Source organism: Triturus cristatus, chromosome 7, assembly GCF_964204655.1.
Source record: "Triturus cristatus chromosome 7, aTriCri1.1, whole genome shotgun sequence".
In the NCBI taxonomy this organism is placed as follows: domain Eukaryota; kingdom Metazoa; phylum Chordata; class Amphibia; order Caudata; family Salamandridae; genus Triturus; species Triturus cristatus.
Genome location: NC_140590.1, coordinates 1,182,778,938 through 1,182,804,872, shown reverse-complemented (window position 1 = coordinate 1,182,804,872; position 25,935 = coordinate 1,182,778,938). Strand labels below are relative to the sequence as shown.

The 25,935-nt window shown below is 51.0% G+C and overlaps 1 protein-coding gene and 1 long non-coding RNA gene across 2 annotated transcripts in view; both read left to right on the top strand.

The window, feature by feature from the left end:
• The window catches only part of LOC146811406 (uncharacterized), a 412,632-nt gene that overhangs the window by 50,006 nt on the left and 336,691 nt on the right, over nucleotides 1–25,935 (top strand). The window lies entirely within an intron of this gene.
• On the top strand, nucleotides 7,262–13,695 carry LOC146811407 (uncharacterized). Its single transcript, XM_085614508.1, has 3 exons — nucleotides 7,262–7,379; nucleotides 12,998–13,333; nucleotides 13,579–13,695. The coding sequence occupies exons 1-3, from the start codon at nucleotides 7,350–7,352 to the stop codon at nucleotides 13,669–13,671; spliced, it is 459 nt and encodes a 152-aa protein (XP_085470634.1). The 5' UTR covers nucleotides 7,262–7,349; the 3' UTR covers nucleotides 13,672–13,695.

Sequence of the window (25,935 nt, the reverse complement as noted above, 5' to 3'; positions counted from 1 at the left end):
AAGAACCTGAAAGCAGAGGGGACAGAGTCTGGGTCACGGCAAAGTGACCAGGAGGCTCAAAGCAAAGAGCCCTTCGATGTCGGGTGCTTCAGGTGCAAAGTGGTGTAGCTTGGATCTGCAGCCACGGGCTCCGGGAGGCTTCAAGGAAGGCCAGCTTTGGGAGGGTGACTGTCCCACGTTGGATGAGGGTCGCTGCGGTGCTAGTGTCCGGATTGGATCCTATAAGCCTTGGCAACCCCAACCCACAAAGGATAAACAAATTGGCTACAGTGCAGACCCACGAGGTCTAGGAGGGGTCTCCTTTGAAGAGACTGTAGAGCAGGCCTGGAGCAACCAGGGGAACTCTTGATTGTAGAGATAGACCTCCGCTAGGGCCCACAAGTTGAGAGACAAGGGACCACGGGAGGCGGCAATTTGGCGTGCATAAAAGGGCACCCACGGGCTACCAGAGGGGGCTAGGGTGCTGGTCTTTGGCACAATTGCTGTAGAGTGGTTGGCTCAAAAACGGGCCAAAGCACAACTTCCCCACTGGTCAGGGTCGTGTGCTACGCAAGAGGTAGCCGGTGTCCTGGGGTATTGGGGATCTCGGCACCCACGTGGTCCACAGTGCCCAAACTCGTTGAGCACACTCACTGGCCTCTGGGATGCGCTGGAAACCCACCTCAAGGGTGCTGGAAGTCGTCGAAGTCCGTAGGAGCAGCGAAGTTCCAACCGGGTCACTTGCAGTGTTTCAGGTGCCTGCCAAGCAGGGGGATAACTCCTTTATCCCAAGGGAGATTTCTTCCGTCAGCTGGGCAGCAGCAAGTCGAAGGTCAAGACTGTAAAGTTCAAGATTAATCTGAGGCTCTGGGGCCACGTTATTCACCTTTATCCCCAAGATTAGGGGAGTGTCCAGAGTAGTGTCCACCAATGAGTGGTGAGGCGGGAAAGGGTGGCTACACCCTCTCCCCTTTGTGTGTTTCCCGCCTGGGCGAGGGGCAGGATGTCCCTGTACCGGTTCCAAGCGATGTATGCAGAATGAGGTCTCTGCAGCTACCTACGTGCAACTCTGAAAGGACATTTGGTGCACCCACCCTGTTCCAATCCACATTATCCTGTCTGGGGAGATGCTAGCGCCTCCCTGCCACAGGAGCCCTATTGTCCAGCTGGCGAGGCTGGGGTTTTCCCCAGCAACAGCCAGCCAGGGTCGTGTAGGTGGCGGGCAGTAGCCATTTTGTGATACTTGTGCACTTTTAAATTGGTGTCTAAATTCTACCGCTTTTCCCATATCGCCCCTCTAGCAGGGGGGAATCGTATCCTCATGCCCATGGCTGGACTGGGGGTATGATTCCTACATGTTTGACACCAAACACGATATGGTTCTGTGTAGCCATTCTCGAGTTATCGCGGTATCGCAATAGACTTATAATGCGGTTAAGAGTATATGATATGGCTACACTACAAACAACCCAGTAACGATTTTACGAAGGTTGCAGAGAGGCCCTACTCATGTAGGGGTCCCCCCAAAGACATACCTCAGCACCCTGCCCTGTAGGATTAGCAAGGCCTGCTATAGGGGTGACCTATGAGAGTACATGTGTTGTAATGGGGTGGGATATAGGGTACCTATCTCCCTGTAAGGGGTGCTAGCACCACCTTACCCAGACTACAGTAGTAGTCTGGTGGTGTCAGTTTGTATGGCTGTCCCAGGGTGGCACAATAAGTGCTGCAGCCCTGGTAGGCCTACTGGTGGACCCATGCCCTGGGTACCTAAGGTACCATCTACAAGGGACTGGTAGGGCATGCCCAGAATCCAATTAGGTTTGTACCTAGAGTACTCACATCAGTTTTAGGGAGAAAGCAGATAGGCTGGGGTCCTGGATAGCAGGATCCCAGCCAGACTAGCCAAAAACCACTCAAATACCAGGCAAAAAGTTGGGGGCAACCATTAGTCAGATTCCACTCTCCTACAATGACACACATGATTGAGGCCAGGGTGTCTCAGGGGACTGTAGTGGGCACACTGCTCCATGGTCCTGGAATGAGCTGACTCTACCATGTTCAACCGTCATGGCACTATGCATATCTCACACTCATGCACATCATGTCTGAGGCCACAACATTGCTCATGCATGCTGCAAGGGTGTCCAGTTGAAAGCTCACACTCCTATGTTGAGAATCAGCATCAGTGACAACAAGTATGGACCCCCAACATAGTGAACAGGCCATGGCACAGGCAAGGTACCAACACAAGTCACAGACCACCCTCCCACATGATGCAGAAAGCAATGTGCACTTAGATGTACTGGCACCCTAGATGACCATGTGCAAATGTGAATACACACACACTAGGGGACACATGTCAAGGAGAGGAAGGGATGAAAAAGATAACCAGGTGACATTTGGGAACAGAAAATGCACTGTACATATGAACTCTAGGAGTGTATTCATGCAAAAAAGCACTTCCTAAATCTGGCGACACATAACACGACAAAAAGCCATGTACCTACCCCCTCCTTGCTGCAGTCTCTCCTGTAACTGCCTATCGAGGTCAGGGAAGACCACTGCCAGGACACGTTTCATATGGTGGGTCAGGTGTCGGCGGCCGCCGTGTGGGCGAGGTGGAGAGAGCTTGAGCTGGACCCGGGCGATCCGCCGGGTCCAGCACCGGATGTCCTGTCACCTCTTGCGGACCTGAGCCAGCTGCCGATCACGCCCCCCGTAGTCCTCACGGCCCTAACGACGTTGGTCCAGATCACCCCCTTCTCATAGGCAGTTACCTGTCAGGATGACAAAGTGACACAACATCAATACACCTGCTCCATGTCCCAGAGACACACATTAGAACATCTTTGAAATGTTGAACAGGGCATAGGATGCTGACATGAATAGCCTCATTCACAACATGAAATTGGCCTGTGTGCAAGCGCCAATGCAGTACATGGCATTGAAAGTCTACAGGTGGCATGAGGGGTGCAAAACAGTCAATGAACATGCCACACACTGTGCAGCACATGCAACAGCAGGCCGATGGGCAGCACGTGCAATGCAGTCACATGTCCCACTCCACTGATGCACCCTCAGCAGACTAGACAGACACACCCAGCCACAGATCACTGGCCTATCATTGACAACAGCGGATACAACCCTCACTCTGCACATGTGCCATTTGCCAGGGGGGAGTCACAGGTGCCGTGCTAGCTCTGCAAGTCAGACACAAATCACGGCTCACTTGTCACATCAGATGGTTAGATCAGTAGCCTCCAACATGCAGCTGTGGTGCAACACTTCACATAGACACTCACCCACATGACAAGGAACATTCACACACATCAATGTCCATGAGGTCGTACACGTCATTTGGACACTCTCACCACAGGTCCACTCAACTCATACACATCTGTGGGTACAGTCACCTGTCACACCGGGGGGACCACTGAATCACCTCAGGACAACAGGAATAAAAGCTCCCAAGGATTAGCCAGGCTGAATGTCTCATGCACTATGCAGTGAAAGTCACTGTAAGCACCATGCAAGTGAGGAGCGCACCAGGAACTACATGATGCACTGCATGAGAGACACAAGCATGCCCCCCCCCCCCCCGGGACACACTCTGAACAACATTGCATGTCAGTCCCACATGGACACAATATTGACAGTCACACAACAGGTGCATAGGCAAAGGTAGTGGACTCAGCACTCACCTGCTCCCCTGGTCTCCCATACAGGCTGGTGTACTGTGGGAGGAGGACGTCCAGCAAGGCCTGATTCTCCTCCAGGGTGAATGGCTGGGCCCTCTCCACAGCACGAGACATGGTCCAGGGAAGCAGAGACTGCAGCAATGTTATCGACAGGAAAGTTGTGCAGGCAAGTGCCCTCTCATGGCTTCTGGCTGCCTTATATCTGTCTTGCTGAGGGGCATTCATTTTAAGGAGTACATAGGAATTGGTCAGAATCATTCGCATCTTACGTTTACTCCAATCCCTTTAAACATACACCAGTGACAGCATTTGCATCGTTCAAATTTAGAGCATCATGTCAAGTCAACAACCACTTTGCAACATTGTATTTTGTGGCCAACTGACTTTTCCAGGACACCTGATGGAAACATTTGAAGGGAAAACTCGGTATCCATGACAACCAGCATGCATTTAGGGCCTAATACTTGTCCCTTATGTGTCCCCTATGTAATTTTGAAAGCCACACACAGGTACGGTGCGTTTCACACGTACCCCTACGGCACCAGTTGCACAGTGCGTTTGACACGTACGTGTAAGCACTGGTAGTACACGTAAGTGTACTACCAGTGCGTACACTTACTTGTACAACTAGTGCGTACACGTACTTGTACACGTACGTGTAGGCACTGGTAGTACATGCACGTGTACTACCAGTCCCTACACATATGTACTACCAACACGTACGTGTACAAGTATGTGTACGCACTAGTTGTACACGTACATGTAGGCACTGGTAGTACACATACGTGTACTACCAGTGCCTACACGTACGTGTACAAGTACGTGTACGCACTAGTTGTACACGTACATGTACTACCAGTGCCTACACGTACGTGTACAAGTACGTGTACGCACTAGTTGTGCACGTACATGTACTACCAGTGCCTACATGTAGTACACGTACGTGTACTACCAGTGCCTACACGTACGTGTGCAAGTACGTGTACGCACTAGTTGTACACGTACGTGTACGCACTGGTAGTACACGTAGGTGTACGCACTAGTTGTACACGTACGTGTACGCATACGTACGTGTAGGCACTGGTAGTACACGTACGTGTACTACCAGTGCCTACACGTACGTGTACAAGTACGTGTACTACCAGTGCCTACTGTACGCACTGGTAGTACACGTACGTGTACTACCTTAGTACACATACGCGTACTACCAGTGCGTACACGTACGCATTTCACATGCTTACAATGGTAATACAGCCGTACACATGCCAGGAATGGAGGGCTACGAGTCGCACATGGATGTCCATCAAGTACTTGTCAGTGCATACTTTCATGGGCAGGTCCTAGGTGTGTTAGCCAGTGATATTGCACAGGTCCTCTCATCTAGTTGCACAATTGATGTGTTCTGACCTGTGGACACATGTCATGTGTGATGGGGCACGATGTGTCACACATCACCTTGACACTTGCCACATGTGTGTCTGTAGTCCAACTGTGTCATGCATAGCAGCAGTGGGTGGCACAGTCATCAACACCCCCACCTATCTCCTGATACCAGGGACAGGGACACTTTATCAACTGACCTGTCACGATCAGCGTGCCCCTTTGGGACTATGTCAGGTGTGTGTCATGTGTTCCCATGAGCTTCATGTCAGTGTCCCGTCAACGGCATCTGCTGTTGGTGCATCCAACAGGGGTCTGTGTGGAGATGGGCATGTAACACATCTACGCACACCATGCCACATGTGGATTCCCAAGGCTGTAGGGTCTGTGTGCATGGGACATCATATATTTTCAGTCATACATGTGTTTTTTGTCTCAATGGCTGTGTCTTTGTGTTGTCACGTGTACCCCTTCATCGCACTGTGTTTGATATGTAAATTTGACATTTCATGTGACCTGTGCGTGTGCCTTGCAGTCAGCTGTCTGGATTAGATGACATCCTTCAAATGCAGCTATGCGGTTGTGTGTCACTCCGGTCATATCTGTGGCTCTTCACTCAGACTGGCCCCCAAATCATTTCAGGGCATGTCATGTAGACTTGACAATCAACAGGTGTATCAGGCTTTTTGTAGGAGTGCCAGCAAGCTGGCATCTGTGTCCTGGATGAATTGCACACACCCGACTCCATAGTTACCTGATGTGTATTAGCAGTGTAGTATGTGCTATGTTCATTGACATTGATGTTTGCCGACTCTCAATCTTCATTCTTCAAAACTATGTTTCGCAGGGCACCACCTGTCCCAAGACTAATGCCAGACTTGGCTGCCATTAGGGAACGTGCCTGCATCCGACGTTACAGATTCACTCAACAGTTGATTGAGGACCTGACAAACAAGCTGGCACCACACCTCCAACCGCAACACAGGTATCCTACTGCGCTGACCCCCAAGATGAAGGTGATGGCAGCCTTAAATTTTTTTGCCACAGGTACGTTTCAATTGACCATAGCTGATGTGGGTGGGATTTCCCAGACTATGTTCAGCCGTGTCCTGCGTGATGTTTTAGCAGCCATGTTGGAGCACCTTGATGAATTCATCAAATTTCCGACTCCAGAGGGGTTGAGGGATGTCAAGGGGGATTTCTATGCCCTGGGTGGGATGCCCCATGTAATTGGGTCCATTGATGGTACACATGTGGCTTTTGTACCACCACAGGCACAGGAACAAGCCTATAGCAATAGAAAACATTACCACTTGATAAATGCCATTGTGGTGTGTCTTGCTAACATGCTGATTTCCCATGTCTGTGCACGTTTTCCAGGATCAGCACACAATGCCTACATCATGAGGCGTAGCAGGGTGCCACAAATGATGCTGCGGCTGCACAACGAACGAGCATGTCTTGTTAGTGGGTATAGTCTTTTTGTCCTATGTGTTGCGGTATCTTTGTCTCTCACGGCATCTCGTGACCCACTTATTTACATGATGTTTCCATGTAGGGGACTCTGGCTATCCCAACATGCCATGGCTGATGACACCTCTCCGCAACCCAAGAACAGCTGCAGATCACCGGTACAACGATGCACACGGGCAGACCAGGCGAGTGATTGAGAGGACGTTTGGACTCCTGAAGAGCCGATTCCGGTGCCTGGACAAGACAGGCTGGTCCCTCCCTTATGCACCGGAGAAGGTCTGCAAAATCTTCATTGTGTGCTGCATGCTGCACAACATGGCAGTTGAGAAGGCAGTGCCACTCATCCTGGATCCAGATGAGCAGGAGCATCCACCCATGGAGGATCAAGGGCTTGGTCACGAGGCTAGTGATGAGGAGGAGGAGGGGGATGATATCCGGAGTCAGCTCATACGCAACTTCTTCTCATAATGGTGAGTCACTGGCTATGAGTGTGCAAGCTTGTAGCATTGATTGTCATGTGTTGCAATGTGTGTGTCCAGCTGACTGAATGCAAAGTGACTTGGATGTGTGTTCTGATGTGTCACTCGAGTGATGATCTCATGCAACACAGTTTTGCGGAGAGACTTGATTGGCAATTTACATGTGTCCAACATTGTTCATGTTTTGTACGCTTCCATGTGTGCGTTGAGAATTATTTTAGGTGACTTCTCGTGTGTCTGTCATTCCCAGGTATTTTGCACCTGTTGTCTGGTCGTGTCATCGTTGTCCTCCTGCTATTCCTCGTGAAGATTGCAACGTGTGCTGAATCAGCGTTCCATGCACGGACATATGGAAATGTCAGTTTGGGTAAGTATTGCAGCAAGGCTTTTGGGTGGTGGTACAGGTTGGGAATGTGTGGTGACTGCTTCTGTGAATGTTGTGGTACCATGCATACATGTCTTCTCACCATGGAGCATATAACATGTAGCATCACTCCCATGACATGATAGTCAGCCTTCTTGACAGTCATCTGTAGTGGAATATGGCATCTGATGAAGGCATCAATGTGTGTGAACCTTGGCGCTGAAACATTGCAGATGCTGTGGGTGGACATAGTGGGGGACATCACAACAACATGCTCTATGGGGAATTGCAGCCTCTCCGTGTGCAGCAGGATGTGTTTTGCTCATCCCCTTATCTTGTGTCCCAGTTCATTGGGATTGACATCATCCGTGTTGTGAAGGGGGGGTCCAGCGTATGTCCCACATGTTCTGTCAACTGACCTGTGAGTCTGTTAATATGGAGGCATATCCCTTTGTGTGTGTATGTGGAATAAAGGTGTTCAGCACAATGCAAAATGCCTCATCTCGGTCACTGCAGATCTCTTACCAGTTTGCATGCGTCATCTATGGCATAATTGACAAAGATTGAGCATATGAGTGTATGTGTACTTTGGCAACATGCATGCAGTGCTTCATGGCCAATGATCTCTATTGTGCATGAAGTACCTGGTTGTGTATGTATTTGTGCAGGTTGCTGCCCACAACGGGACGTGAATGCCTGCTGATGGGTTGTCTCCTTAGCGCATCTCTGCATTTTGTTGCCTGATACAGTGGCTGTAATTTATGGTGATGGATCATACACTTTCTGGGAGTGACCCATGAGTGAGCTGACACTCCTTCCTTGACATTCACCTGTTGCACTGTGCCTTGCAAACCTCCATGTCTTTGTGTGTTGATTTTTGCATGATTTCTAACCCCTTCCGCCTGCTGCTGCCTCACCTGCCGCCCCGCCACTCCGAGTGCCCTGATTCTGCAACCCCCATGCCTCAAAAATGCTCAGCCCTTCCCCCTCCACCCATTTGAAATGCAGCCAGCAGCTTTTCTGTGCCACTGTAGCCCCAGCGCCGTGCCAAAGGCAGGACCGTCTGCGCCTGCAACATGCACAGTGCACGACCCTCTAGTCTTTGCATGACCCACGTCACACAACAGGCTCATGCTGCAGCCACTCTCCAAGCAATGTCCTCCTGACAATCATCCTCCTGCCATCAGGCAACCCCTAAGCACACACATGATACCTTCGCATGCTGAGTGTGCTATTCCAATGCCTACGCAGCACTGCCCAGCCTACCAGACCCTGTCAGTACAACCAGGTTATGTGCCTCCTAATCCACACCCGCTCCATCCACCAGCACGCCATTGGACTCTGTTACCTCCTCAACACTACAGCCCCACACATCACCTTCATGACAGTAACCTGGACAAAAGCATCCTCAGCACATGACGTCTTCATTGCCATCTCAGACGGATCCAAGATCACCCGCAGGGACGCCAACACCAATCCCGGGGGCTGAATTGCTAATTATTCACAAGTACACCCCCAGAGTCACAAGTCCGGGTTCGCAGCAACTTCCTAGCAACCCTCGGAGTAACACTCATCTACAGATCTGCAGGCCTACATCCACAATTCCGCTAAGCCATCAACGTACATCTGCACGCAGGCCCTCACCTCCACAGGCTACATGTGGCTGGGGGCCAGTAACTTCTTGCTGGAGGGGACACACACCACCATCCATCATTGGTCCATCAACATTTGAATCCACGTCTCCAACAAGCAACACAGTGCCACACACCCCGCTACCGATCCCCCAAAGATGCTTGATGTAAGTCGCCACAGACAAGCTGTGTGGGGCACTCAAAACAACACCACCGCCACACCCTGCAAACTCACACACTGGATCAGCAACTGATCCAACAATCTTGCCACATTGACGGACTTTCCTGTGAAGCACAACAACAGTTAAGGCACCTGGGACAAGGCAGAGCTACTGGACTCATACAGACCTAGCCTGACTCTTGTGCAAACCTTGCAACACAAAGAGACATCATTTTCCTTACAGCCCTGGAAAACACCACACACAACCATCCCCATATCATCAGCAAGGACAAGTGAAGATACTTCAGATAGTGCCGAGACACCCAAACACACGACATCAAGGAGCTCATCAGCATTGTGATTGAACTGACAGCAGTCTCCATCCAAGACACCCCACCCTTGCAAGGCAGATCCCATCCCTTGCAACTTTGTACCACTGCAAGCTCATGGCCATACACAACAGCCTTGGCACACAGAGGCAGACAGCACTATTATCCGCTGGACAAACCCCCCTCAGGTCATGGACTCCTGTCAGCAGCAAATACACAACCGGGATCATGTGCACCATCCACTTTGGCTCTCCATCAGGCCCCTTCCCACACAACATCTCAACCACATCATTCGCCATCCTTGAAGCCCACGTCCAGCGCGTCATGAATGTCTCCTTTGAGTTAGCCACATTCCATGGCTGCAGGAGGCATGCAGAGCCCCAGGCCCTTCTTAAACAATGGACAGCAGTACCGTAGGATCTCCTGGTACATCACCCTACTTCCCTACCCAGCAAATGTCACCAGGAAGACACTCAACAAGCAACTGACCAATTTCCTACATGCAACCAGCTCCAGCCAAACGGCACCAGACCGTTTTACACAGTAATCACACCACTGCAACCGTCATCATTGTCACCACCAACGACTACCTTGCCCTGCTCAACAATGGTGAGGCCACCACCCTTGACCTCTCAATGGCATTCTACACCATGTGCTACCATACTGTCAGCTCACACATCTCCAACCCTGGTATCCAGAGGAGGGCCCAGGATTCAATCAGGAACTAGCTCACCAGCAAGGCCCAGGGAGTCTGCCTCCACCCTGCAACATGTAGTACACTGGGTTCATCTGGCCCATGCCACAGGGCTCTTCTCTCAGCGTGACGATCTTCAATGTCTCCATGACCCCCCTCTCCACCATCACATGCGCACACAACCTCATCATCATCTGGTATGCCATTGACACCCAGCTGCTCCTCAAACTCACCAAAGAGCCAGCCATTGCCAGATCCAAACTTCAAGAAGGCATGAGATCCGTTGATGAATGGCTGAACATCAGCCATCTGAGGCAGGACTTGGACAGGACAGAGGTCATCATCTGAGGATTGTCCCCTTACGGCTGGGTCAACTCCTTGCGTCCCACTGGTCTGTGCACCGCACCAGCACCCAGTGGCCACACAGGCAAGCTGGTGTTCATCATGGACCCATCGCTCACAATTACCATGCAACTCACCAACATCTGTACCTCATGCTGCAACACCCTCCACATGCTGCTGATGACCCCCAGATAGATCCACTCCAAGGCAAGACAGACCGTCCCCCTGGTCCAGGACACCAGCCGGCTCAAATACAGCACCGGCCTCTACAGAGGACAAGAGCAAACATGCAGGAGAACTTATCCACATCCAGGGTGCATCCGCACACCTCATCTGCAACATCCCCCGCCCCAGCCACATCACCGTCCACCTGAGAGAGGTACAATGGGTCACTGTGTGCTGCATGATCACCTTCAGACTCCTCAACCACATTCAGGAGGCAGTCCACAACCCCAGACCCAAACCGACCTTGGACGTGTGTCATCCAAAACCCCGTTGGCCCTACTCCATGCAGCCCACCTTGCCCTGGCCACCATTCATCACATCCACATAAAATCTTTATGCAGGAGATAGTTCACCCACCTCGCAAAACAGACCTGGTACTCCCTCCCCGGGCACATCAACATGACCCATGACCTCTACACCTTCATGTTACTCTTCCAAATTGGTCTGTCAGAGCAATATAGCAAGCCCCCCCTCAGCAGCTTGAGGTCATCACGGGTGAGTGTTGGGCTCCATGTCTGTATTTTGTGATACATTGTGAGCCATGTGTGTCCTCGACCGGACTCAGATCCAAGTGTATGGATGGCTGGAGTTAGTTCCACACTCAGGCATACTTTGACATATCCCCACACGTATGTTGTGGACTCATGCTAAATGACTGCAACATGAAATTTCAATTATTAATTTTTTAATTTCTAGCTCTGGGGCGTGATTTGTGCACAGAAAATGGGGAAATGCAGGGACCATAGAATCCAGAGTTCACAGGGGGAGATGGGATCCTTGCCATTTGAAGTCATCAGAGTCCAGCCCACAGTGTTTGGCATCATTGGTCAGACTGTGACCAGCAAGTCCATGTGGCAGATGATGTCAATCATTGAGGTGATGCTGTCGCACATGAAGGCCAGGTGCCAGGCCAGGTGACCTGGGAGATGTGGATGGCCCGCTGCCTCTCACGGTCTTTTCCGTGGACGACCAACCTTCCTCCGGGGACCCTCAGATGCAGGCCTTGACGATGTTTGGGACGCTCCGTACGACGAATCCTCCTCCTCCTCCCTCCCTGTGGCTGGTGCTGGTCTGTGCCCGATGTCACAGGGAGGGTTGCCCATGTTGTCGGCAATCCGACGGAGTGAATGGCTTATGTCCCTTTGCACCGCCAGGAGCTCAGCCAGTCTTGCCTCCATCCGTCCTTGGTGTTGTTGTTGACTGGCGTGTTGCTCGGCCTGCTGGTTTTTGATCTCTGTGAGGGTCACCACTACCTGGCTGATCTCCCTGGTGTCACGCCGGTATGCCTCCATGATGTTGCGGATGTGTGACATACCGGTCCCTTCAGCTGGCTGGTCAGATTCTCGCCTCCGCCTGCCTCCACTCCCGCCACCCCTGCCCACACGAGCCTGGCCTGCTGTTGTGGACACATTGGGTCGACGGGACCCCTGAGGGATGGCAGTGGCGGTGTTGTCTGCCTCCTCCTGGGTGCCCGCCGCACCTTGTCCCTCCTGGTCAGACTGGCTCTGTTCACTGCAGGCATGGCTCCTGGGTGTCTCCTGTGATGTGGCAGGAATGGGGGTGGTGGTTGGCACAGATGTTCCTGAACCAGGTTCTGCAGGGGCTTGGACACCAGAGGGTCCAGGTCGGTCGGGGTCATCTGCGGAGTGTTGAGAGGCGTCGCTGCTGGTGGGATCCGGTTCCTCCCGAGCCTGTGACTGTGATTCTTCACCCCTATTGTTGGGGGGATGTTCATCACGTTGCCCTGTGTGAGAGAGACAGACAATGTTAATGCTGTTTCATGCAACATGCATGTTTCATACACATTCAAGTTGGCACTGTTCCTCCAGGTAGTTGTATGTGCCTATCATTCTCCTCAATGTTCACTTGTGTGTGGGTATGTTGCGGGGGACAGATTGATATGTTCTCCTGAGTCTTTGACATGTCCATTTGTGGCTTGGGTGCTTCTTCGGCTATGTATTGGTCTTGTTGTGTTACATGTCCATTGTGGCAGTGGGTAAATCCATTGCCTGTCCTGGTGGTGTCTGCTTGTGTAAGGGGTGTGTGTGACAGGGCCTGCTGGTGGGTGTAGTGTGATTTGGCACTGGGGCTCCTGGGTGACGTAGCTGTCCCCCCATGGAGCATGCTGCCATGACAGTGAGTGTGAGTTCCTGTCCTAGATATCTGACTGTCAGGGGGTCCCTGCCTGCCACGAGCCGGGTGGAGACTTTAATCCGTGTTCGTTTCCACCCCGACTGCAGGATGGACATGGCCCCTTTAGGACGGAGCGGACTTTCCCGGAGGAGGGAACCCCGCCTCTGACGTCACAGCCCGTTAACCAATTAAATGTCTCGGGGAAGTTCATAGCCTGGCGTCCGGAAGCAGATACATTGACGCAGACAGGAGAGGAGCAGCCGTCCCGAGCGTTTGCCAAGGTCTTCGACATCCAGAAGGAGGAAGTAGCCGAGGAACTGCCGCCGCAGGAGGAGCCGAGAGGAGAGCCAGAGGTCGCGTCGTCCCAGGAGGAGAGAAAGCCGGGAGGCCAACGAGACCACTCTCCGCCCCGCCACACTTCAGGAGAAGTGTGGCACCACAAGGTACGGGCCAGGTTACGAGGGCTCGTCTTCCCACGGGGAGGGAATAGGTAGGGGTGGGTGACGGTGGTCTCAGGACAGTTGGGTGGTTTCTTTTTGTCACAACCAGCGCACCTCCCCTACACAAGAGGATTATTGTTTGTGGTAACGGTTCCCTGGTGATCCCGTCACTTTCCCTCCCCCCTTCTTTCATCTCCGGAAGTCCCGGACTGTACATAACCCACGATTCTTTTCTTTATTTGTTGAAGAGACACATCGGGATCCCAGTCGCACTACCCCCGGAAGCGTCCCTGACAGGAAAGGAGAAGCTACCGGACCAGGCTACGCAAAGACGCCGTTAAAGACTGCCCCTTGGGTGTTCGTACTACGTTTTGTTTTGAGCTGGACTGGTGTTAATAAAGGCTCATATCCTTTTGAAATTACTACTGACTCTGGGTCCATATATTATAAGGGATTGAGACCCCCACCCCTTCTTACAAGTGGCGAGCCAGATTGGAGGTGCGACAACCATCCTCTGATACAAGATGGAACACCTCATTCAACAAATGAAGGACGGCCAGGATAAGCTCGAATGGGCAATAGGACAAACCTCCACTCAGGCAGAAGCAGATCGCACAACCTTCACCACTGCCATACAAAGTCAAGCCAATAGCCTATTGAAGTTGGCAGAAGGTCAAAACCAACTCATCGCAGTACTAGGACAAGGGAGAACAAGTGCCCCTCTCCCAGGAACGGTTGTCCCTCTGCAGAAATTCGCTCCTGGGGATGATCCTTTGGCTTTCTTTTTGAATTTCGAAAGGGCCGCTAGGGCCAGCAGTTGGCCCGGTGAGAGATGGCCTTTTTACCTTGCCCCTCTTTTAACTGGGGAGGCGCAAGCTGCGTATCAAATGATAAATAAAGACGGTACCTCTGGTTATGCTCTGGTGAAACAGTATATACTTGACCGACTAGGGGTAGATGAAGAGACCCATGAAGTAAATTCCACCAAGAACGCGGCACACCAAGCGACCGTCCAAAGCCGCTCTTCTATAAACTAAAGGCAGCTGCCGACCTATGGCTCAAGCCGCAGGAAGGTAATATGGAAGACGTGATGAATAAAATATATCTGGAACAGTTTTTGGAAGCGTTGCCTTATGGGTCACAACGCTGGCTAAGACAACATGCCGGCTTAACGCTTGAACATGCCATTGAGATGGCTACGTCTTATGCGAGGGCCCAGGGAAGACCCCCTTTAAGAGACTCAGAAAAGACCAATAAAAGCATCCCGGGAAAACCGGACAAGAAATACATAAAGCTCCCGATAGAACCTCACAGACCACGTCCACCTAAAACGGACTTTCAACCCAACCCAGGTCCTCAATGTTATGACTGTGGCGAGTGGGGACATATATCCCGCCGCTGCCGCCCTGCGGCCCCGCCCCCCTGTGATTCCATTCGCCGCCCCGCTCCCGCCACCCAGCTGCTCCTCCCTCCCGGCTCCTTACTTATGACGCCCCCAGAGCGACCGCGCAGCGGACGCGCGCAGCGGGAGCGCCGATTGAGCACCGAAGGTGCGCCAAAGGTAAGCCCATCTGCGCCCGTTCGCGCCTGGACCACGCCCAGTGCCAGACCCCCTGGTCCTCGCCCTCGCCAGCACACCCTGCACATCTACAACGCCAAAACCCTCCACGCACTCAACGCCGGCCGAAACACCGCCTGCTACCGAGCCACCCCGAGACGCACCCACGGACCCTTCACCTGCCTGACCTGCCGCTTCACCGGCCTCCGACCCAACACCGCACCTGTTAAACCGAGCCCCAGCAACAAACACCTGATGTGCATCCTGCTCAACACCCGCTCCGTTCACAGGCATGCCGTCGAACTCTGGAACCTCCTCGACTCGACAGCACCAGACATCACCTTCCTGACGGAAACCTGGATGAACGCCTCCTCAGCGCCAGACGTCGCCATCGCCGTCCCGGAAGGCTACAAAATCACCAGGAAGGACCGCGTCAACCAGACAGGAGGAGGCATCGCCATCATCCACAAGAACACCATCTGCATCACGACCAAACTCCGATGACACCTTCACCTCCGCCGAACACCTCCACTTCCAGATACACACCGACCCCAAGACCACGCTCAGAGGCACCCTCATCTACAGACCACCGGGACCACGCACACAGTTCAGCGAAGACATCACAGACTTCGTCAGCCCGCACGCCATCAATTCCACCGACTACATCCTCCTGGGGGACCTCAACTTCCACCTGGAGGACAACAAGGACCGCAACACCACTGCTCTGCTGGACAACCTGGCCAACCTCGGACTCAAGCAACTGGTAACCACCCCCACCCACTACGCCGGCCACACGCTTGACCCAGTCTTCTCATCCAGCAAATACGTCACCTTCAGCCACTCCACCAATCTCCAGTGGACTGACCACAGCTGCGTCCACTTCAGCTTCAGTAAACGACGACCCACCACCACCCTCAACAAGCCCCCCGCAGGAGCTGGAACAAGATCACCAGCGACCAGCTCACCACCTTCCTCAGCCAGAACCCCCCCACCAGCTCAACGGACCCCAACGAAGCTGCCAACAACCTCACACAGTGGATCACCAACTGCGCAGACGCCCTCGAACCACTGAAGAAGAACCCCCCCAGCAGACGCGGCAGCAAGAAAGCCTCCTGGTTCACCGACGAGCTCATCACCTCCAAGAAGAACTGCCGCTCCCTGGAGAACACCTGGCGCACCAACCAGACCACAGACAACATGACGGCCCTCAAACACGCCACCCGCAAACACCACCAACTGATCCGCGCCACAAAGAAGACAGCCTTCAAGGAATGACTGGACAACAACACCCACAACAGCAAGAAACTCTTCAGCATTGTCAAAGAGCTCTCCAACCCAGACGCCGGAAACAATGACATCACTCCCTCGCAAGACCTCTGCGACTCCCTCGCAGCCTTCATCCACGACAAGATCGCCAACATTCACAACAGCTTCGGCCCACCAACCACGAACCCCACCACCGAACCGATGCCCCCCACGGCCACCCTCCGCACCTGGACCCCAGTCAGCACCGAAGACACAACACGCACAATGAACACCATCCACTCCGGATCCCCTACGGACCCCTGCCCACACCACATCTTCAACACGGCCGACCACATCATCGCACCCCACCTCCGCGACATCATCAACGCCTCCTTCAACACCGCCACCTTCCCGGAGTGCTGGAAACACGCCGAGATCAGTGCCCTGCTGAAGAAACCAACTGCAGACCCCTCCGACCTCAAGAACTACCGCCCCATCTCGCTCCTCCCGTTTCCTGCCAAAGTCATCGAGAGACCGTCAACAGACAGCTAGCCGCCTTCCTCGAGACCAACGGATCCCTCGACCACTCGCAATCCGGCTTCCGAGCCAACCACAGCACGGAGACTGCCCTCATCGCAGCCACAGACGACATCAGATCCCTAATGGACAACGGGGAAACTGCGGCCCTCATCCTCCTGGACCTCTCCGCAGCGTTCGACACTGTCTGCCACCGCACCCTGGTACAGCGCCTGAACAACACCGGCATCCAGGAGAAGGACCTGGAGTGGATCACCTCATTCCTCGCCGGAAGAACCCAGAGAGTCCGCTTCCCCCCGTTCCGGTCAGCGGCCACCGAAGTCATCTGCGGCGTTCCACAAGGGTCATCGCTCAGCCCCACCCTCTTCAACGTCTACATGAGCCCCCTCGCAACCATCGCACGTCAACACAACCTCAAGATCATCACCTAAGCCGACGACACCCAGCTGATCCTCTCCCTCACCAGCGACCCGGACGCCGACAGAGCCAGCCTACACGAAGGGATGAAAGACGTCGCCGAATGGATGAAGAACAGCTGCCTGAAACTGAACTCAGACAAGACGGAGGTCCTCATCCTGGGATCATCACCCTCCGCCTGGGACGACTCCTGGTGGCCCCCCGCCCTGGGAGCCACCCCCAAGCCAACGGACCACGCACGCAACCTAGGCTTCATCCTGGACTCCTCCCTCTCGATGACCAGACTAGTCAACGCTGTCTCGTCTTCATGCTTCAACACCCTGCGCATGCTTCGAAAGATCTTCCGGTGGATCCCCACCGAGACCAGGAAGACGGTCACCCAGGCCCTCGTCACCAGTCGGCTGGACTACGGGAACGCCCTCTACGCCGGCACCGCCGCCAAACTCCAGAAGAAACTCCAACGGATCCAGAACGCCTCAGCACGACTCATCCTGGACATCCCCCGACACAGCCACATCTCCGGACACCTGAGAGACCTGCACTGGCTCCCCGTCAACAAAAGAATCACGTTCCGACTCCTCACCCACGCACACAAGGCCCTCTACGACCTGGGCCCCAAGTTCCTCAACAGCCGCCTGACCTTCCACAAGCCCACCCGCCAGCTCCGCCAGCCTCGCTCTCGCCACCGTCCCCCGCATCCGCAGAGCCACCGCCGGAGGAAGATCCTTCTCTTACCTGGCAGCCAAGATATGGAACTCCCTCCCCATCCACCTCCGGACAACGCAAGACCACCTCGCCTTCAGGAAGCAACTCAAGACCTGGCTGTTCGAGCAGTAGCGTTCCCCCCCCCCCCAGCGCCTTGAGACCCTCCGGGTGAGCAGTGCGCTATACAAATGCCTATGATTGATTGATTGATTGATATCAAGGTATTGCCGAAAAAGGAAAGAAAAGGAAGAAGAACCTATGAATGTGAGCTACGCCCCACACTCTCTTCTATACGCCCAAGAAACAGGTCCAATTTTCTATATGAGTGTAACCATTTATGGGAGGGTAGTTCGAGCTTTACTTGACTCGGATGTGGGCATTCGGTAGTTAGAAAGGAACTGGTCCCCCCCTCCTGCCTCTTACCAGGGAAAACTGTTCACATAAAATGCGTACACGGGGACGTAAGGGAGTATCCACTAGCCAACATCACCATCAGTACTAGCGCAGGCACTAGAACAGAAGTAGTCGTTGGGGTTTTACCTACACTACCCGAACCTGTGATCATAGGAACAGATAATCCGGGTTTCATCACCCTCATGTCTGATGCCGTACAAAGGTTTCCCCGTAGTACTCTTCTTGCTTCTGAGCCATGGGCCAGGGACACCCATTTTAGGACCGCACAACTAAATGATTCCTCTCTTACTAATGCTTGGCAAATAGCCCGTTCAGGTCAGGATCCTGTAACCAGAACCTATCCCACCTTCATTGAAAAAAATGGGTTGTTATATAGGTTGGCCAAACCCGAATCAGTGCCCCAACTCCTGGTACCTGTTGCCTTTAGGGACCAAATATTGTTCTTTGCACACGCACACTTACTTGCAGGACATTCAGGGGTGGAAAAAACAGGGCAGGCCATTTTGCAACACTTCTTTTGGCCTGGGATCTATGCCCAAATTCAACGTTATTGTCAGGAGTGTCAGATATGCCAATGAAAAAACCCCTATGTTCCACCTCCGGTACCTCTTAACCCTTTGCCTATCATAGGTAAACCTTTTGAGAGGATAGGAATGGACCTTATAGGTCCACTGCCTAAGTCAGCTAGGGGCCATCTGTATGCATTAGTCCTAGTTGATTATGCGACTCGATACCCGGAGGCCTTTCCCCTCCTGGCAGCGACGTCAACAGCGATCGCCCAAAAACTCATTGAGGTGTTCGCTCGGATGGGCTTTCCTCGCGAAATAATCACAGACCAAGGAACACCTTTTGTCTCACGCTTAATGACCCAAGTCTGTAAACAACTCCAAATCGCTCATATCAAAACATCTGTTTACCATCCCCAGACGGATGGTTTGGTAGAGCGGTATAACGGAAGCTTAAAGCTCACCCTGAAGAAACTTCTTTCGGGGGACGGAAAAAAACTGGGATCAGTTACTACCGCTGGCTCTTTTTGTCCTCCGGAGCCAAAAACAAGCCAGTCTAGGCACCTCCCCTTTCGAATTATTGTTTGGTAGAACCCCGAGAACCCTTTTGGAAATCACCAAGGATAGTTGGGAAAGGGAAGGAGCACATGAAGCAGAAACCTTACTAGACTATACCCGGCAATTACAAGGCAGGTTGCACAAACTCCGGACTATGGCCCATGATCACCTGGCTATAGCCCAGACCAAACAAAAAACGTTTTATGATAGGGGAAAGAAATGGAGAGAGTTGGATGTTGGTGATTGGGCGTTGGTATTGTTGGCCTCATCAACGCATAAACTAAGAAAAGAATGGAAGGGTCCGTTTAAGATTATCAGGAAACTTGGTAGAACAACCTACATTCTACAAGTCAAAGGTAACAAGACACAAATGTGTCACATAAACCTGCTAAAAAAATGGTTAGGAAAACCTCCCCAAGCAGTCAATTCCCTTACAGTGGCCAATCACACTGTTTATGACACTCCCATCAACTCTGACATTACACCCAGACAACGTGAAGAAATCGTGTCACTTCTTCTCAGTTATGCCGATGTCTTTTCGGATCAACCCGGGAAAACAAACATAGCCATACATTCCATTCCTACATCTCCAGGGACGGTGGTCAAACAAAAGCCCTACCATATACCCGAAGCCAGAAGACAGGCCTTCCAAGAAGAGTTCAACCAAATGCTGCGCTCTGGAGTGATAGTACCATCTCACAGCAACTGGTGTTCTCCGGTTGTCCTCGTCCCTAAACCGGACGGCAGTATTCGATTTTGTATCGACTTTAGAGCAGTGAATAGGGTATCTAAACAAGACGCTTACCCCCTTCCGCGGGTGGACGAACTGCTAGAACGCCTTGGAGAGGCTCGTTATATCACCACTATAGACCTCACCAAGGGGTATTGGCAGATTCCGCTTAACCCTGCAGATCAAGAGAAAACCGCTTCCTCTACACCTTCTGGCCATTATCATTTCACAGTCCTCCCATTTGGACTACACGACGCTCCGGCAACATTTCAAAGAGCAATGGATAAGGTATTGTCCTCTCACATTCAATATTCTTCCGCTTACTTAGACGATATTGTCGTCTACAGTAAAACGTGGGAAGAACATTTGACTCATGTACAAAGAATACTCCATAGTTTGAGGACAACGGGCTTTCACATAAACGCCAAAAAAAACAGAATCGCCTTCAGGAAAGTGAAGTATCTAGGTTATATCCTGGGAGAGGGGAGGATAGAACCTCAGACTGAAAAAGTTAAGGCCATCCTCGAAGTTCCCTATCCCAAAACCAAAAGAGATCTGCGGGCTTTCCTAGGCCTAGTGGGTTATTATAGGAGGTTTATTGCCCAATTTGCCGATTTAGCCGGGCCTCTCACTGACCTCTTAAAGAAAACACAGTCATCACCTAGGCTACCAGCACCTACTCCCAGGGAAGCCAATGCGTTTCAGGCCCTAAAGACTGTCCTTACCACTGCACCCGTATTGATGTCACCGGACTTCTCCAAACCCTTCATCCTACAGACCGATGCCTCAGGAGTGGGTATTGGGGCGGTCCTTTCACAGGAAGATCCTGAGGGGTTGGAAAGACCGATTCTCTTCATTAGTCGAAAACTGTTCCCCAGGGAAATGGCGTACTCCACTATTGAGAAAGAGTGCCTGGCAGTCCGTTGGGGAGTGGACAAACTCAGATACTATCTGGAGGGACGTCCCTTTGTTTTATATACGGACCATGCCCCGCTGACGTGGCTTCAAAGGAACCGTGGTCACAATGATCGCATTCTCAGATGGTTCTTGGCTCTACAGCCCTTCCAAATTGAAGTTCGGCATCGGAAAGGTCTGGAACAGGGGAATGCCGATTTTTTGTCCCGATTTCCTTGTTCCCCCGATCGGGGAAATCCCAGGGGAGGGATGTGTCAGGGGGTCCCTGCCTGCCACGAGGCGGGTGGGGACTTTAATCCGTGTTTGTTTGAACCCCGACTGCAGGATGGACATGGCCCCTTTAAGACAGAGCGGACTTTCCGGGAGGAGGGAACCCCGCCTCTGACGTCACAGCCCGTTAACCAATTGAATGTCTCGGGGAAGTTCATAGCCTGGCATCCGGAAGCAGATACGACGACGCAGACAGGAGAGGAGCAGCCGTCCCGAGCGTTTGCCAAGGTCTTCGACATCCAGAAGGAGGAAGTAGCCGAGGAACTGCCGCCGCAGGAGGAGCCGAGAGGAGAGCCAGAGGTCGCATCGTCCCAGGAGGAGAGAAAGCCGGGAGGCCAACGAGACCACTCTCCGCCCCGCCACACTTCAGGAGAAGTGTGGCACCACAAGGTACGGGCCAGGTTACGAGGGCTCGTCTTCCCACGGGGAGGGAATAGGTAGGGGTGGGTGACGGTGGTCGCAGGACAGTTGGGTGGTTTCTTTTTGTCACAACCAGCGCACCTCCCCTACACAAGAGGATTATTGTTTGTGGTAATGGTTCCCTGGTGATCCCGTCACTTTCCCTCCCCCCTTCTTTCATCTCCGGAAGTCCCGGACTGTACATAACCCACGATTCTTTTCTTTATTTGTTGGAGAGACACATCGGGATCCCAGTCACACTACCCCCGGAAGCGTCCCTGACAGGAAAGGAGAAGCTACCGGTCCAGGCTACGCAAAGTCGCCGTTAAAGACTCCCCCTTGGGTGTTCGTACTACGTTTTGTTTTGAGCTGGACTGGTGTTAATAAAGGCTCATATCCTTTTGAAATTACTACTGACTCTGGGTCCATATATTATAAGGGATTGAGACCCCCACCCCTTCTTACACTGACCTTGCACTGGTCACAGGAGGGCCTTGTGCTGCCTACACCAGGGCCAAGTGTGAGCTATCTTGTCAGTACTTTCCCAATCCCTGGGCATTGCGCATGGTGCATGGGTATGTATCGGGCCATATGGGATAAGGACAATTTTGTCTGATTTGGAATTCAAACATGCGTTTTGGTGCACCCACCCTCCCAGCATACCGGACAACCATTCTTGGGTTGGTGCTTCATGTAGCATGGGACATACCATGGCCTTGCTTTCTCAATGGGGCATACACATGTTATTGGCATTCGCGTTGTTTGTGACTGTGGTTCTGGCGGGTGAGGGCTTGGGGGTAGTTGCGTGCATTTGGAGTAGTTGGGGTGTGGATGCCATTACCCCCATGTTACGTAAGTTGTTTGTGTACTCACCAGGCTCTGGAGGTCCTTGGAGTCCATGTACTCCCACCGGCGGAAGCATGGCCATCACCTTCTCCTCCCAGGGATGGTAATGTACTGGTCTGCGGGGCGCACCACCTCCAGTGATGTTGGTCTGGGCGTGCTCTTCATTCATTATTCTCTTGACCGCCCTCCGCAGATCGTACCACCTGGCTTGGCATTCATTCCTGGTCCTTCTGATGGGTGCAACAGCATTCACCCTATCGACGATCCTCTGCCACAGGCGTGATTTTTCAGCTATGCTGGTCTGTCTGACCAATATTCCAAACAGCTGTGGCTCGACTCTGATGACTTCATTGACAAGGATCTTCAGCTCCTCCCTTGTGAACTTTGGATTCTTGTTGGTGGGCATGGTGTGGGGTGAGGGTGTGGATGGTTGTGGGTGTGTGGGTCTGAATGTGACGGTGTGTGTGTGAATGTGGAGAGTGGGTATGTGTGAAGGTGTGTGTGTGAAGGTGTATATGTTAAGGTGGATGGGTGCAGTGGTTTGTGTGTGCTCTGTAGCAGTAGTGAGTCTGTTGCAAAGGCTCATGGTTTGTTTGTGTGGTCCCTTTTTATTGGTCCATTTGTGGGTGGGGCTCAGTTTGAATTTTTGGTGGGTGTGTTATAAGGGGTGGTTGTGAGGTTGCCCCTCTGTTTGCCTGTTTGGATGTGTCCAGGTCAGTCCTTTCCATTTTTTGTGCAGTGTAGACGTGTTTTGTGGTGTTGTGCGAGTCGAATAGGGCCTCCTTGTGCTGTTTTACAGTGTCCGTGGTTCAGTACGGTACAGGGGTACGAGTCGTACAGCCACACACCCCCATTCGTAGTGGATGTGAGGTGCGTACACAGACATTGCTATGTACGGTGTGTACACCCCATTGCTTCTGTACGGTGCGAGTGCGTAGACCGCCATCGCGTATGTACGGTGCGTACCCGCAAAATCCGCCGTACATACGCGATGTTGGGGGTACGCACCGTACATTCGCAATGGGGGTACGGTGCGTACATACGTGCTGGGGGTACGCACCGTACATATACGTCCTGGGGGTATGCACCGTACATTCGCACTGGGGGTACGGTGCGTACCTACGCGCTGGGGGTATGCACCGTACATTCGCACAGGGGGGTACGGTGCGTACCCATGCGCTGGGGGTACGCACCGTACATTCGCACTGGGGGTACGGTGCGTACCTACGTGCTGAGGATACGGTGCATACCTAGGCACTGGGGGTACGGTGCGTACCTACGCACTGGGGGTACACACCATACATTCGCGCTGGGGGTACGGTGCGTACAAACTTCGCTTCATAGCGGGCAAAGTCATTCCCCGTGTACGGGACGTTTTCCGTACGGATCGTAAATTGTAACGCCAGTCCGGATCGTACTAGTACGGTCGGACTTCATTTTTACGATTTGTACGGAGAAGTGTCCGGGTCCGTCTCGTACTAATTTTCCAACTACGATTCGTACGGATCGGGCCGATCTGTATGTACTTTTTCCCGTACGGATCGTACTTCACGGGTCGGACGTGACTTGTACAATTCGTACGGAAAAAAACTACGGATACGTGTCGTACAGGAAAAAAAAATACAGGATCGGAATCGGCCCCTTTATGTTAATTAAATTTTGCGTTTTTTAGTTCTGTAGCGAGTTGTGGGTTTATAGGGGAATAGGGTGGGAAGTAATTTAATTATAATAAAGTAATTAATATTTTTTATTTATTAGTATTTATTTAATTTAAATTTTATAGTGTTAATCGTGGGAATTTATTATTAATTGGTTGTTAATTTGAAATAATTAATTAATTGATAATTATGTTAATTGTGTTACTTTATTTTAGGAGCGGGTTGTGGGTTTATTGGGAAAGAGGGTGGGAAAGAAATTCAATTCTAACAAATTAATTAATATTTTGTTATAATTAGTATTTATATCATTTAGATTTTATAGTGTTCATTGTGGAAATTAATTTATTAATAATTAATTAATTGGTTATTAATTATTAATAATTAATTGGTACTTATGTTAATTGTGCTATTTTTATAGGCGCGGGTTGTGGGTTTATAGGAGAATAGGATGGGAAGTAATTTAATTTTAATACATTTAATAATAATTTTTAGATATTAATCTTTATTTAGTTTTTAATTTATGGTGTTAATTGTGGGAATTCATTTATTAATAATTATCAATTGTTTGTTAATTAATATTAATTAATTACATATTTTGTCAATAATTATGTTAATGGTGTCATTTGTTATGAATGGGTGGTGGGGTTTAATGGGGAATAGGGTGTGAAGTAATTTATTTAAAATTAATTTATAATTAATTGATAATGGTAATTAATGTATTAAAAATTAATTATGCCAATTGTCGAAATTACTTTGAGATGTGAGTTGTGGGGTTTATAGTGGTAAAGGGTGTGAAGTGAATTATTTTCAAATAATTAATAAGTTGTTAATTGCAGAAATTTAAAATATTTAAAATTAGGTATGGAAATTGTGTAATGACTTTTATGTGTGTGTTGTGGTGTTTAGTGGGGTTGAGGGTGGAAAGTGTTTTATTAATTAATTATTTGCTCATTATTATTCATTCTGTAATTGATAATTTTTTATGTTTATTGTTTACTTTTAGTTTGTGTGTGGAGTTTGGTTTTATAGGGGTAACGTTTGGTCAGTAAATTAATTTTTATATGTTTTATTTGATTTTCTTTTTTAAGTTTTAGAAGCTTTATTGAAAAATCTTCATCATACAACATGGGCAAAATATAACAATATATAATAATAGACATATGTGCTCAAGAATGTGCCAGAAATATAACAGAAAGCTGTATTCAATTTTAGAAATTACAAGGGAAAGGAAAGGGGAGAGATAAGATATGCTTTTACAATTAAAGATAAAACTGGCAAAAAATACTCATTAGAATAAATACAGTTAACCTATTTTCTATAAAAAATTACAATATGAAGGGTAATAAACTGAAGAAATAAGGCAAAGAAAGAAAGAAAGAAAAAGCTCATGGAGGTTGAAAATGTTCTGACCGATTATGAGAGATCTGACAGATAGAGATGTTATTTAAATAAACAGTCAGGAAAAACCAAAATAGATCTCTGTTTATCTGAGGGTTACAACAGGAGGCAAAAGCAATGTCCAATCTATGATAGTGGCATACAGTATTCCACCAGGATTTGACTGTGAGCTGATTTGGGTATTTCCAATAAAGGGGCCCATTATGATATCAGGCGGATCGGATCGGGGGGTTGGGTGGCTGCACTTGGGGGGTACCTATGGTACCCCCCAAAACTGACATGCACAAGGTGGCAGGCACCGCGCGGTGCCTGTCACGTTGTGCATGCCAATGCACAACATGCATATTTAACAATGTGGCGGGTGCTGCTCAAAGCACCGCCCCCCACAATGTTAAATATGCGGGATGCGAACGCCAGGGTGGCGGTCAAAATCCTAATGGGCACAGCGG

Bases quoted from the DNA above. Each gene is read 5' to 3' on its own strand.
- LOC146811407 (XM_085614508.1), top strand. From the start codon at position 7,350: ATGCACGGACATATGGAAATGTCAGTTTGG. The intron at 7,380-12,997 runs GTAAGTATTGCA...CCCCGACTGCAG, and splicing joins ATATGGAAATGTCAGTTTGG to GATGGACATGGCCCCTTTAG. The intron at 13,334-13,578 runs GTACGGGCCAGG...TATTTGTTGAAG, and splicing joins GAGAAGTGTGGCACCACAAG to AGACACATCGGGATCCCAGT.